Raw genomic sequence first — 13,422 nt, 5'->3', positions numbered from 1 at the left:
AATGTTAACTTTATACTTTTCCTCACTGGGCAGTGCCATTTAATGGCGGACACAGACAGTAGAGGGCCCCTGTGCTGGAACAATATAAGGGCCCCTCCTGCTTTCCAATAATTTCATGAGAATGAGAGAGAACTCCCCCTCTTGGCTCTCTAAAAAATTGCTTACTGGTGTGCCAGTCCACTAGTAATTGTGAGTAGTCCTAGTCCTTTGCATGACAGCGGCATCTGGTTGCTAGGCAACCAATGCGTCCTCCTCTGATCCCTCCTCCTCCTTCAGCCACAGTACTGCTGGATCCGGCCGCGGCTCTCTTCACGAAGGGCGGCGGCGTTGGGTTGCCAGGGAAATCGACACCCACTGATGACATCAGGCCTGGCAGCCTATTTAAAGGCGAATCAGCCTGCCATTCCTTGACTGCAGATTTAGACACATCCTTTGTTTGGCTATTTGTTCCTTTTGCTATTTGATTCTGATCTTGATCTCAGTCCTGTTCCCGGTTACGCCTTTGTCTCACCCTTTAAATTTGTCCCCTGGTTCCTGTACTTCTACTTCTGGTATCGACTTCCCGGGTGACTCCAGACTATGCTTTTGTTACATCTTTGGCCTGTTATATCCTGTCCGCTAATCCATTGAGGACCCTGGCTATGGTCCTGACTTTGTTACAAGTTCTTCGACACAGCGCAGCCACCTTCAATCGGTGACTGTTTTGGGCATCACAACTTGGTAATCCAACCAGGAAAGTACATCTTTCCTAACGGAGATTAACGGTGAAGAACGGCATGTTTCCTTAGACTCCGCACCCCAGTCTAGACAGCGCTAAACCAATTTCAGTTCTTTGGTGAAAAATAGGAAGGACTGATATATTTTTTTAAGGTAGTGGTGGGTCCTCATTGTCTATTGTGTCCCTTCGTAGCTCCATATGTTGCACAAATGATATGTCCACACCTGGTGTTACTTGACTTTGACCATTTTAAATCAGAATTTGAGTTTTTCTGGTGTACTTATTCCTGATCTCACTTCAGGCGGGTCTAGCTAGTGTCATATCCACATGTAGAAAAGGAAATATGTACAGCAATACGTAACATATTGGACTAATAACATGAGAAATAATAGAACGGGGCTTGGTCAGATGATATATGCAATGTACCTATTAATGTTTTCATTAAAACACTTCATAAGTAAATTAGCAGGTGGCAAACGCAGCTTTCTCACCCAGCAAGAAACCAATTAAATTAGCCTTGGTGCTTAGAGTATTGTGACCAATTCCCAAATCTGACCGCAGCAACACCTATTGTTATGCCACTGTGTATTACATTAATTGACAATGGTTAGGTCAAATTAGGTAGCTGTAGGGCTCCGCTTCCGTACAGAGTGTAATGGGACAATGTTGTGTTCTCATGGTCATTTAGGTTGGGGAAATGTAATGCTCTGTATTTGTGTAGATTGTATGAAAAAGGTAAGATTATGTGGTCCAGTGGCTATAATGTTTCGGTTGGTTAAGTATTCTTTATCTGAATTCACACCCAGTGATCAGATCATGCTGGGTGAATGTGCAGAGTGCACTACACTTCTAAATTGTTCTTTTTGGTAATAGATTTGGGCAGTCGCTGTGTCATTTGGTAGCTGTAATGGTATAAAGATGCACATCTTTCTTATATTTTTCAATTCCAAATACTGTACATGTATGTGCATAAACATATTAATGTAGATAGTATGGATTTTTTGTGATGACTTGTAATGTGTTCTGTGCAGGTCCTGCTGAGTTGGTACAATAGTAAAATAGAAACATATGATCTATGTCTGTATGCAAGGATATATATTGGGTCAAGATGGTCACATAGCAAAAGGAAAATAGTGCTCCCTAAACTGGTGCAAGTTCTAAAATGCAAGCACCAAACCTTACATCAACATACAGTATGAGTCCTAGATAAACTTTACATTGTCCCCCAAACACCATACGAATACATGTCCTAGATCAGTAAACAGACCCTATTCACCACCACTTGAGATCAGCGGTGTGCTATTACACAGCCCAAGCAGCACTATGCATCAGAGAAAAGATAAGAGTGGGGTTTAACTCCACAATGGCCTTAACCCAAGAGTCAGAAAATTGAATGGGTACTTGGGGTACATGTGTTTCAGCACTGGGGCCCTCCATTTGCCAGGCTATATAGCAGTGTCATAGCCAACCTCTATGGTTGGTTTGCCTATGTTCCAATATAAGTACTTTATATATTTGTATATTAGGGTCATATCCAGAAGTAAAGCAGTCATGTTAAGCTGGGTTGGTATAGATTTCTGTATCTTTATAGAGTATACAACAACTGTTAAGATAGTACTACTTAGGGGTCATATAGGAGAGGATACGGATAAAAGTAGGAGTAAGGTTAAACCTGAAGGTTAAGCTCTTAAGCCCCTATTACACTGACTGATTTTAGCCGGTGCAGTGAGTGCCGATCAACGAGACATCGTTGATCGGCATTCGTTTGCTCCTGTCACAAGGAGCTATGGATGGGAGCGTTTGCTCATTCATCTGCTGATCGCTGCCCTTTACACAGGGCAATTATCGGCAATGAGTATTCCGTGAACGCTTGTCTGCCCGATAATTGCCCAGTGTAAAACTCCCTTTACAGTAAAGACACAATGTCGCTATATAAAGATTATTATTACTTAAACAAATTAATCATGTCCCCCCTTAGATGTGTCTTCTCAAGACAAAATTATTTAATTTTTTAAATCTTTCCTCATAACTAAGATTCTCTGTGTCCCTTTTCCGTTTTTTTGCTCTCCTTTGTACCTTTTTATAAACTGGTTCCCAGTGTTATTGTGTATTCCCACGATTGGCACATCGCATTTACTATCAAACTGGTGTAAATTATAGCTAATAGCTTGCACAGATTTCTTATTCTGGCACACGAACGGCCAGATATGCGCCTGATTTCTTAATAGACAAGCGCCTCATAATGAATGAGGCGCATTCTACTCCAGCAGCATTCGTACAAAGACCATCTAAGTAACGCTCCCCCAGTGACTCATTGAAAAACTGATAGGTGTGGATCCTTCACTTGGTCCCCACAGTTGGCTGTACAGAAGTGGACCCCCGTATGAAAAAAGGTTGTATAATGCATGTCCTATAAGTGAGCTGTGTCATAGGCTCTGTCTGGTATTGCAACTCAAACACATTCATGTGAATTGGATTGAGAATCACCACCGCACTGTGGCAAATGGCCGCACGATTAACGCCTGCCTCCTTTACTGTCGACCATGTATTTAGCCTTCAAGTTTATGGTGTGCACAATAAGGCGCAGTATTATACAATATTCAATACAGACTAACAATGCGACAAGAGAAAGGGGATGTGCTGGATTTGATAAGGGAGCTGCGCACATACAGGAGGCACGAGGCTGAGCTTCTAAAAAAGGGACCTGTAGAATCCCAAGCGGCATGCTGACATTTTTAGTGTGATAATGTTACGATTAGCAGCAGGACTGCTGCTAATCAATGATTTCTGTTATCCCTGTGTTTGGGCATTGCTAGGCAATGTCTTTGGTCTGAGTCTCGATTTAGTCATCAGTTAGCTTTGCCTGGTTAATTACTTTTCTTGGATTTATACATGCTTCAGGTCTGGATTACTCAGGTGCTGGTTATGCTGTTTCTGGCATGTGCCATACTCTTTACAGATTCAAGTTGGTGACTTTGTTCTTGTTTATTTGTACTGTGGGACCTGTTGGTCCTCTGAGAGATCTAGTTTTTGTATAGTAGTTTTATGTGTATCCTGAGATCAGTAGTTCCACTGGTTTGTTTGCCTTTCCTGTGCGCTTGGTGCGCTGCCAAGCGGTTGTCTCACCCTGCTGTGGGATAGTATTCACAGAGGATCAGTGAGTGCTGTAAATTTTTGTCCACTGTCTATTTGTCTGTTAACTGCTTGCATGCTATCCACTCCATTTATGCATCGTCTCCTTCTTCTACTACTGCAGTGTATTCGGTTATGCTCATCCATTGGTAAGTTCCTAGTGCCTTTTGTTTTCTGTCAGTATTGATGCGTGCTTTACCCATGTGATAGCAGTGTCTGGTACTGCGGTCTTGTGCACCACCGGCGACGTCACAGATGTCACTCATCAGACGTTGTCATCTGGGCAGCACAAAAAGGCTCCTGTTGCAGTGCCGCAATCCCTGCTAGTGGTGTCTTGGAAAATAAAGTAAACGCTGCTAAGGATGCAAGTTAGAGCAGTGTGGCTGCAGCAGGACCCCTAGGCAGGTTGCACTGAACCCCACAGTCTGTGGAACCGGGTAACCCTGGTTCGGAAATGCCAGCCTGATAACAAGAGGGACACAGCTTCTTCTCATTTTAGACAACCCCTTTAAGCACAAGAAATGAAATTGTTCAAAGTATAAATGAGTAATTGGCCACATTAAGAACAAATAAGACAGTTAAGACCTTCCGATCTTTAAATGTGTATAATGTATGCAAATTGTAGTAATCTGGAAATAAATGTTTTGTAGAGATACAAAGAGTTGTGAATTTACCATTCCTGAAAGCTTCAGCCATTTCCTTCTAATCCTCCACCATTCGCCTGGACGAGACATTTTGTAACAGTCTTCACAGTCAGTGCCTGGAAGTTGTGATGTCATGGGCCAAGTATTTGCTTGATACAATCACATTCTGTTTACTTTTACATTCCAATGCTGAAGCACATTGTTGAAATGCCATAACAATAACCGGATGGCCGTATATGTTTATCTTTTCTTTGAGGTAGTATTTCAGCACTCTAGTATAAATAAAAACAGGTTTAGTCCAATGGCAAGGCACGTGAGAGAGGCAAATCCTTTAAACTACAAGGTGTTAATGTTTAGTTACAGTTTTTATTAATGTATTTTAACAATAAAACATTAAAAGGAAATATACACCCTAGAAACAGTCTCCATCCATAGCATAATGCCTGTCTTAGAGTTAAGGCCCTATTACACCGGCCGATGCAGCGAGCGCCGATCAACGAGAAATATTATTCTTTTAAGGTAGCAACGGGATCGCTTGCTTATAGGGCCCCTTTAAATCTGCACAGGTTACCTACAAGGTATTTCATCCCCAGTCATGGAGTATATATATATCCTCCCAGTGTGTGCGGGTTTCATCTGGGAATTCTGGTTTTCTCCCACATGCCAACCATAAAGGCTGGCTTCCCATAAAATACGTTCTAGTGCCTGTATGTGTGCATGTGTCTGAGATAAGGAAATGATGTTGTGAGCCCAACTATGTACAGGAATTGATATCAGTGATTACAATCTGTGTACAGAGCTACAGAATATGTTGGTGAAATATAAGAAACAAGAAAAAAATTAATTGATTTGATCAACCGCAAAGACCAGTTATACGGGTAGCTTTCCTGTGTGCCAATTGAAGATGATAACATGTCGATCGGTTGCTTCATTTATATGGAGCAATGATCGGAAGTGTGAGGATCTACAATCATTTATATGTAGCAATGATCGGAAGTGTGAGGATCTACAATCATTTATATGTAGCAATGATCGGAAGTGTGAGGATCTACAATCATTTATATGTAGCAATGATCGGAAGTGTGAGGATCTACAATCATTAATATGGAGCAATGATCGGAAGTGTGCGGATCTACAATCATTTATATGGAGCAATGATCGGAAGTGTGAGGATCTACAATCATTTATATGGAGCAATGATCGGAAGTGTGAGGATCTACAATCATTTATATGTAGCAATGATCGGAAGTGTGAGGATCTACAATCATTTATATGGAGCAATGATCGGAAGTGTGAGGATCTACAATCATTAATATGGAGCAATGATCGGAAGTGTGCGGATCTACAATCATTTATATGGAGCAATGATCGGAAGTGTGAGGATCTACAATCATTTATATGTAGCAATGATCGCAAGTGTGAGGATCTACAATCATTAATATGGAGCAATGATCGCAAGAGTGAGGATGTACAAACATTAATATGGAGCAATGATCGGAAGTGTGAGGATCTACAATCATTTATATGTAGCAATGATCGGAAGCGTGAGGATCTACAATCATTTTTATGGAGCAATGATCGCAAGTGTGAGGATCTACAATCATTAATATGTAGCAATGATCGGAAGTGTGAGGATCTACAATCATTTATATGTAGCAATGATCGCAAGTGTGAGGATCTACAATCATTTATATGGAGCAATGATCGGAAGTGTGCGGATCTACAATCATTTATATGGAGCAATGATCGGACGTGTGAGGATCTACAATCATTTATATGGAGCAATGATCGGAAGTGTGAGGATCTACAATCATTTATATGGAGCAATGATCGGACGTGTGAGGATCTACAATCATTTATATGGAGCAATGATCGGAAGTGTGAGGATCTACAATCATTTATATGGAGCAATGATCGGAAGTGTGAGGATCTACAATCATTTATATGTAGCAATGATCGGAAGTGTGCGGATCTACAATCATTTATATGGAGCAATGATCGGACGTGTGAGGATCTACAATCATTTATATGGAGCAATGATCGGACGTGTGAGGATCTACAATCATTTATATGGAGCAATGATCGGAAGTGTGAGGATCTACAATCATTTATATGGAGCAATGATCGGAAGTGTGCGGATCTACAATCATTAATATGGAGCAATGATCGGAAGTGTGAGGATCTACAATCATTTATATGGAGCAATGATTGGAAGTGTGCGGATCTACAATCATTTATATGGAGCAATGATTGGAAGTGTGAGGATCTACAATCATTTATATGGAGCAATGATTGGAAGTGTGCGGATCTACAATCATTTATATGGAGCAATGATCGGAAGTGTGAGGATCTACAATCATTTATATGGAGCAATGATTGGAAGTGTGCGGATCTACAATCATTTATATGGAGCAATGATCGGAAGTGTGAGGATCTACAATCATTTATATGTAGCAATGATCGCAAGTGTGAGGATCTACAATCATTAATATGGAGCAATGATCGCAAGAGTGAGGATGTACAAACATTAATATGGAGCAATGATCGGAAGTGTGAGGATCTACAATCATTTATATGGAGCAATGATCGGACGTGTGAGGATCTACAATCATTTATATGGAGCAATGATCGGAAGTGTGAGGATCTACAATCATTTATATGGAGCAATGATCGGAAGTGTGAGGATCTACAATCATTTATATGGAGCAATGATCGGAAGTGTGAGGATCTACAATCATTTATATGTAGCAATGATCGGAAGTGTGCGGATCTACAATCATTTATATGGAGCAATGGTCGGACGTGTGAGGATCTACAATCATTTATATGGAGCAATGATCGGAAGTGTGAGGATCTACAATCATTTATATGGAGCAATGATCGGAAGTGTGAGGATCTACAATCATTAATATGGAGCAATGATCGGAAGTGTGCGGATCTACAATCATTTATATGGAGCAATGATCGGAAGTGTGAGGATCTACAATCATTTATATGTAGCAATGATCGCAAGTGTGAGGATCTACAATCATTAATATGGAGCAATGATCGCAAGAGTGAGGATGTACAAACATTAATATGGAGCAATGATCGGAAGTGTGAGGATCTACAATCATTTATATGGAGCAATGATCGGACGTGTGAGGATCTACAATCATTTATATGGAGCAATGATCGGAAGTGTGAGGATCTACAATCATTTATATGGAGCAATGATCGGAAGTGTGAGGATCTACAATCATTTATATGGAGCAATGATCGGAAGTGTGAGGATCTACAATCATTTATATGTAGCAATGATCGGAAGTGTGCGGATCTACAATCATTTATATGGAGCAATGATCGGACGTGTGAGGATCTACAATCATTTATATGGAGCAATGATCGGAAGTGTGAGGATCTACAATCATTTATATGGAGCAATGATCGGAAGTGTGAGGATCTACAATCATTTATATGGAGCAATGATTGGAAGTGTGAGGATCTACAATCATTAATATGGAGCAATGATCGGAAGTGTGAGGATCTACAATCATTAATATGGAGCAATGATCGGAAGTGTGCGGATCTACAATCATTTATATGGAGCAATGATTGGAAGTGTGCGGATCTACAATCATTTATATGGAGCAATGATCGGAAGTGTGAGGATCTACAATCATTTATATGGAGGAATGATCGGAAGTGTGCGGATCTACAATCATTTATATGTAGCAATGATCGGACGTGTGAGGATCTACAATCATTTATATGGAGCAATGATCGGACGTGTGAGGATCTACAATCATTTATATGGAGCAATGATTGGAAGTGTGCGGATCTACAATCATTTTTATGGAGCAATGATCGGAAGTGTGAGGATCTACAATCATTTTTATGGAGCAATGATCGGAAGTGTGAGGATCTACAATCATTTATATGGAGCAATGATCGGAAGTGTGAGGATCTACAATCATTTATATGTAGCAATGATCGGAAGTGTGAGGATCTACAATCATTAATATGGAGTATTGATCGGAAGTGTGCGGATCTACAATCATTTATATGTAGCAATGATCGGAAGTGTGCGGATCTACAATCATTTATATGGAGCAATGATCGGAAGTGTGCGGATCTACAATCATTAATATGGAGCAATGATCGGAAGTGTGAGGATCTACAATCATTAATATGGAGCAATGATCGGAAGTGTGCGGATCTACAATCATTTTTATGGAGCAATGATCGGAAGTGTGCGGATCTACAATCATTAATATGATTCTTCGTCCACAGTTTGCATCTTGTCGACAGCACATCCGCGGTACCTACGCTCGTTCGGCCGCTCATCTACACGTGTACAAGGGCCTTTCTTCTCTTCACATAAATCTTCTCAATCTTAACCTTAATCTACAAGAAATATCTTTTTCGTGCGAAAGCTGCAAACAGTTGTCCATGTGGAGAAATCGAAACTGACCTGAAATATTAAAATGTGTCATGTATGCACAATGGAATTCACGAGGATGATGTGATTTATTTTAAGAATTTTGTCAGAACATTGGAAAATATCAGTTAAAGTTCCTATTTTATCATTTTTGATGTTATTCTCCTTGAAGAATAAGAAAACCCGGGTGTAGAATATGTCTTGATCACGATAAGACTGCGTTCACATCATGTTGCAGCCCTACATTTGGCGTATGTGCGGGGAGTGGTGCTGGCATATATGCCGGGCCGGTATGCATTGTTTTTTTTTTTTCTTCTTGCAGTATGGAATAAAGTATTAGATGACGTTATTCTATACAGATTTATCCAGTAAAAATACGTATAACGCTCGTGTTACTTTTTGTTTACCGTTTTTTATTATTAGTGACGTATGCCGCTGTCTACCTACAAAGCCTATGCAATAAAACGTGAAGAAGTGTCATACCAACTGGAATATGGAGAATCTTGATATCGGGAGACAATTTTCACAATCAATAGGGTCAGCAGGTAAAAGTGTTCACACACGGGAATCCATTTGCGTAGCGTCCTCCTCCTAGATGTATAAACAGGAAAAATGGTGAACAATTTTCATCACATGACCGGAACAAATTTTTTAACCTCTGGAAATAAACAAAGTTCCCATTCAATGACTGCAAGCAAAGATCTTAAAAACAGTGTGGAATTGATACACAAAGTGTATTAGAAAACTGCATAACATTTTATGATACACTCATTAGGCTCTGTTCACATCTGTGATAAGGCTTCTTTTTCTGACTGATCCATTTTTAACGGATTGAAAGGGAAGCCTGCCAAATTTTAATAGATCTCATGGACTTTAATGTGATCTGTCAGGTTTAGGTTTTTTTCTGGTAGAATAATGACAACAACTATTCGATTATACAATGGAACCCTGAGGGAAAGGACCCTGATTTATACCCGGAGTATAGCCATATATCAGCTATTGGCCACAGTGGTATGTTGACAAATACCACCCGACACTCTTTTGGCCTCTATCAGGTTAATGGGGGCCTATGGCTATGTTTGGGCCTATGGCTATGTTTGTCGTGTGTGCCGAATGTGTACAAAAATGGTTCTGAGCGTTTTTCTGTAAGCATAGAGGAAAATTGTAGTGTGAACAGAGCCTAACCATTATTAGCTGAGTGTAATTCCCCTTTAAGAGCAATCCTGTCCAGTGCATGGAGTGTAATCTATAGCAGCCTCCTATTTGTATTGTTGTTGTGCCACCGCGTAATACTGGGAAGGGTCAGCGGCTGAGGGGAGCAGACAGCAGTGATTTATGTGGGCATGGGATGCTGGCATGACAGGTACAGGAATGTGAGGCTCCTCCGTGTGCCTGGGTGGGTGGAAGCGGTTTCCAGAGGTCATCCAAGACTTAGGGCTGCTCTCCTCCCCCTGCCTCCTGAGAATGTGTGTGTGTGAGATGACTGCTAAGCACTGAGGGGACGGATGGCGGATCTCACACACTCACACTACAACGGCAGGCAGCCGGCAGGGATGTTCTCTTTGCCGTCGTTTGGCTGCAGGGAGGGCTCTGTGCCGCCTGGCACCGGCGGAGGCGACAAGCACCGGAAGAAAGCTTTCTATTTAGTCAGGATGAAGCCGCTGAAGGAGCCTACGAACAACAACAACGTGTCCTTTGTCATCCACTGTCACATAGGCAAGGAGATCAAGCACATATGCAGCAACTGCAGCCGCGGGGAGGAAGGTGAGTGCATGCATGGAGCGTTTCACTGCATTGTACTGGTGCAGGGTCCCCGGGGCAGCTACTGCTCTTCTTCTAGTACTAATATTACTGTGGAGCTGCATAGCGCAACGCAGGAGTGATGGTGACCGGGCGGAGTACCCTCTACCGGGAGGGGCGCGCTGTGCTTATAGCGAGCGCTGCTGCAGTGCTCGTCTGCGGTGTATTTAACGGATATTTCACGCACTTGTATCGTGACATTTCACCCATTATAACTGTGCCCCCGGACTGAATGCAGGGCCCCAAGTCATGGAGTGCCTGTCACCTCAACATCCCTTCTCAGGAGCGGCTTGTGCGCACCCTGGTGGTCAGAGTGGGTACTGCAGTCGTAGCCTTCAGCTATGGAACATGGGTATGTAACAAATAGATTAGATAGAGAGAGAGAGAGAGAGAGAGAGAGAGAGAGAGAGATGGAATGATATGAGATAGATAGAGAGAGAGAGATATAGATAGATAGATAGATAGATAGATAGATAGATAGATAGATAGATAGATAGATTAGATAGAGTAGGTAGGCTCAGAAAGATATGAGACTCTAATAGAGCTATTTGGTAATATATCTATATATTCAGTGTATTCGTTGTTGGGCAGGCAGGGCAGAATTCTCCGGGTTCTGTCACTGATATTATATATAATGTAGTTCTGTTATGCAGGTCTATATTATACCGTTGTTTTGTGACACTCGCCGGCTATTGCTTGTTATTGGCTTTGGCATTACTGGGGGTATCACCCTGGGCATGTGGGCTCTGAAGGTCACCGGTGTTGGTGTCAGGGGTACACCTCTATGACAATACCTCGCTGCTCTGATTTCCGGAGGTGGGTGATGGATTGGCACCTTGGTCTATGTAACTCCCCGCAATGCTGGGCAGTGAAGACTACACAACAACCATTGATTTCTCACCGAGCAGCATCTCCCTCTGCAGAGTAAATGAAGTGTGCAGGATCTGGTTCTAGTTTGTCACCACTAGTGGACTTCGGTGTCACCCGGCCTCATGCTGTGGATCCATTTATAATATAGGTGAGAGACTGAGGGTTACTGACAATCACGAAGAAGCAACCAGCATGAATTGCGCAGTATGTTTGTTATTTCCGAAGTGTGCTTATGACAGCCGGCTCGTAGGACATGTAATAGAGATGGCCACAACAGCAACCACAAAGTGATTTACAGGCGTCCGAGTGATTCACGTCTTCTTATTAGCTACAAGCTACATATTATAAAGCATATCCGCTAGGAGATCCTTATATCACATTAGAATATAATGACGCTTCTACGGAATATTGTCAGGTACCGCCAATGTACGGTATATAGTATACGTCTTCAGCAGCTGGGGTCAGTTGTTGATTGAGCGACCCTCTACTCATTTTTATATATGTCTTGTTACACAATTCCACATACAAGTTTATTGACAATGGCTTTAGGTAGTAAGAGAGTGGCCAGTCTGGTGGAAGGAATTTGTAAGTCATATCTGCTTTCAAAAGCCATAGATGTCTGTAGGTTGGTAAACATTTTGGTGACCTGAGAATCATGTTCATTTTTCCTTAGAATTTTGCCTCTAAAAGTTTCCTGGAATATTGTTTCTTTGTAAAATCTAGCATTTATCTCGGTATTTCATGATATTATAGCCACTAGGGGTAGTTACATTGCAGATCAACCGTATTTGATGTAATAAAAAGCTAGACTTACTTTGATGTTTTATCTGTATAATTGTTGCCAGAAACAGGAAAGGATTAAATTAGAGAAAAGGAAAAATAAAGGACTTTCTAAAGCAGTGGTGGCCAAAGAGTAGATCGCAATTTATCGCAATCGCAATTTACCGGAAGACCTCTAGCAGTGACCACTTGATCTGGATGATAGGTGACCTGGCCGTTCTCCTACTGGCTTCTAAACAAAGGTGGGAAAACTGCCTCATGGCTTTGTTTTTCACTGTGCCGGTCACCATCCTTTTTTATTTGAGCAAAATAGGTATAGCACTCCTATATTGAAGTGGCGTGACTTTCTTTTACTACTACCACCATCCTCTTCTAGTGACAGGGTCGTTTTCAAATCATGTGGCGCTGTTTACGTAACTCACGACCATATAACCTTTTTCATGGTCGGAAAACACCTCATTCAGCCGCAACAAAGAGCCCCGTTCTGGAGATAGGTGCGGGTCCCAGAGTTGGGACCTGAATCTATCTGACATCTATGACATATCCTGTGGATATGTCATAAATGTCCTTGATGGCAAAACCCCTTTAAGGCAAAGCAACGTAGTAGTATGCGATGATGATGGTGCGGGCTTCAGAAGCTGAGCCCGCACCATAGCCAGCGGGTGTCGGCTGTATATTGCTGCTGACATCCTGCTGCATGGCCAGGACCGGAGCTAGTCTCCGATCCAGCCGATTAACCCCTAAAATGCAGCGCTCAAAAGTGAGCGCTGCATCTATGGGGTTTTACCAGCAGATCGGAACCCAGCAATGTAATCGCCAGAAACAAGATGGAGCAGGCTCAGAAGCTGAACCTTCGACATCAGCCGCCGGTGTCAGCGGTATGTTACAGCTGACACGATGCTGTAATGTCAGGGAGCGGAGCTAGCTCCGATCCCTGCCATTAACACCTTAGATGCCGCGTTCAAAAGTGATTGCGATATCTTAGTGGTTTTTAGCCGATTGGCATCGCTGCGATGCGCAGCATTGCCAATTGTTGCTATGGCACCTGGAGGCCTAAC

The 13,422-nt window shown here is 42.0% G+C and overlaps 1 protein-coding gene and 1 long non-coding RNA gene across 11 annotated transcripts in view; one reads left to right on the top strand and one right to left on the bottom strand.

Annotated features, from left to right (window-relative positions):
- LOC142651655 (uncharacterized) overlaps nt 1–10,817 on the bottom strand; it is a 60,514-nt gene extending 49,697 nt beyond the window's left edge. For 2 of the 3 annotated variants that reach the window (XR_012847673.1, XR_012847672.1), the window contains exons 1-3: nt 10,442–10,817; nt 9,398–9,505; nt 4,525–4,766 (exon numbers count right to left, since the gene is read on the bottom strand). This is a non-coding gene — a long non-coding RNA (uncharacterized LOC142651655). Of the gene's footprint in view, nt 1–3,431; nt 4,357–4,524; nt 4,767–9,397; nt 9,506–10,441 lie in introns of those variants that run through there. The other variant, XR_012847671.1, reaches the window with a different exon arrangement.
- The window catches only part of PHACTR1 (phosphatase and actin regulator 1), a 376,244-nt gene that overhangs the window by 227,179 nt on the left and 135,643 nt on the right, over nt 1–13,422 (top strand). Inside the window, exon 1 of one of the 8 annotated variants that reach the window (XM_075826625.1) lies at nt 10,202–10,678. The exons of 5 other annotated variants lie outside the window; for them this stretch is intronic. In XM_075826625.1, the coding sequence (XP_075682740.1) occupies nt 10,420–10,678 (259 nt within the window). In that variant the 5' untranslated portion in view covers nt 10,202–10,419. Of the gene's footprint in view, nt 1–10,201; nt 10,679–11,607; nt 11,733–13,422 lie in introns of those variants that run through there. 2 more of the 8 variants (XM_075826621.1, XM_075826627.1) reach the window with 2 other exon arrangements.

This window comes from Rhinoderma darwinii, chromosome 5, assembly GCF_050947455.1.
Source record: "Rhinoderma darwinii isolate aRhiDar2 chromosome 5, aRhiDar2.hap1, whole genome shotgun sequence".
NCBI classification, from domain to species: domain Eukaryota; kingdom Metazoa; phylum Chordata; class Amphibia; order Anura; family Rhinodermatidae; genus Rhinoderma; species Rhinoderma darwinii.
Note: the sequence above shows the minus strand (reverse complement) of the source record. Positions and strands in the feature narration are given on the sequence as shown.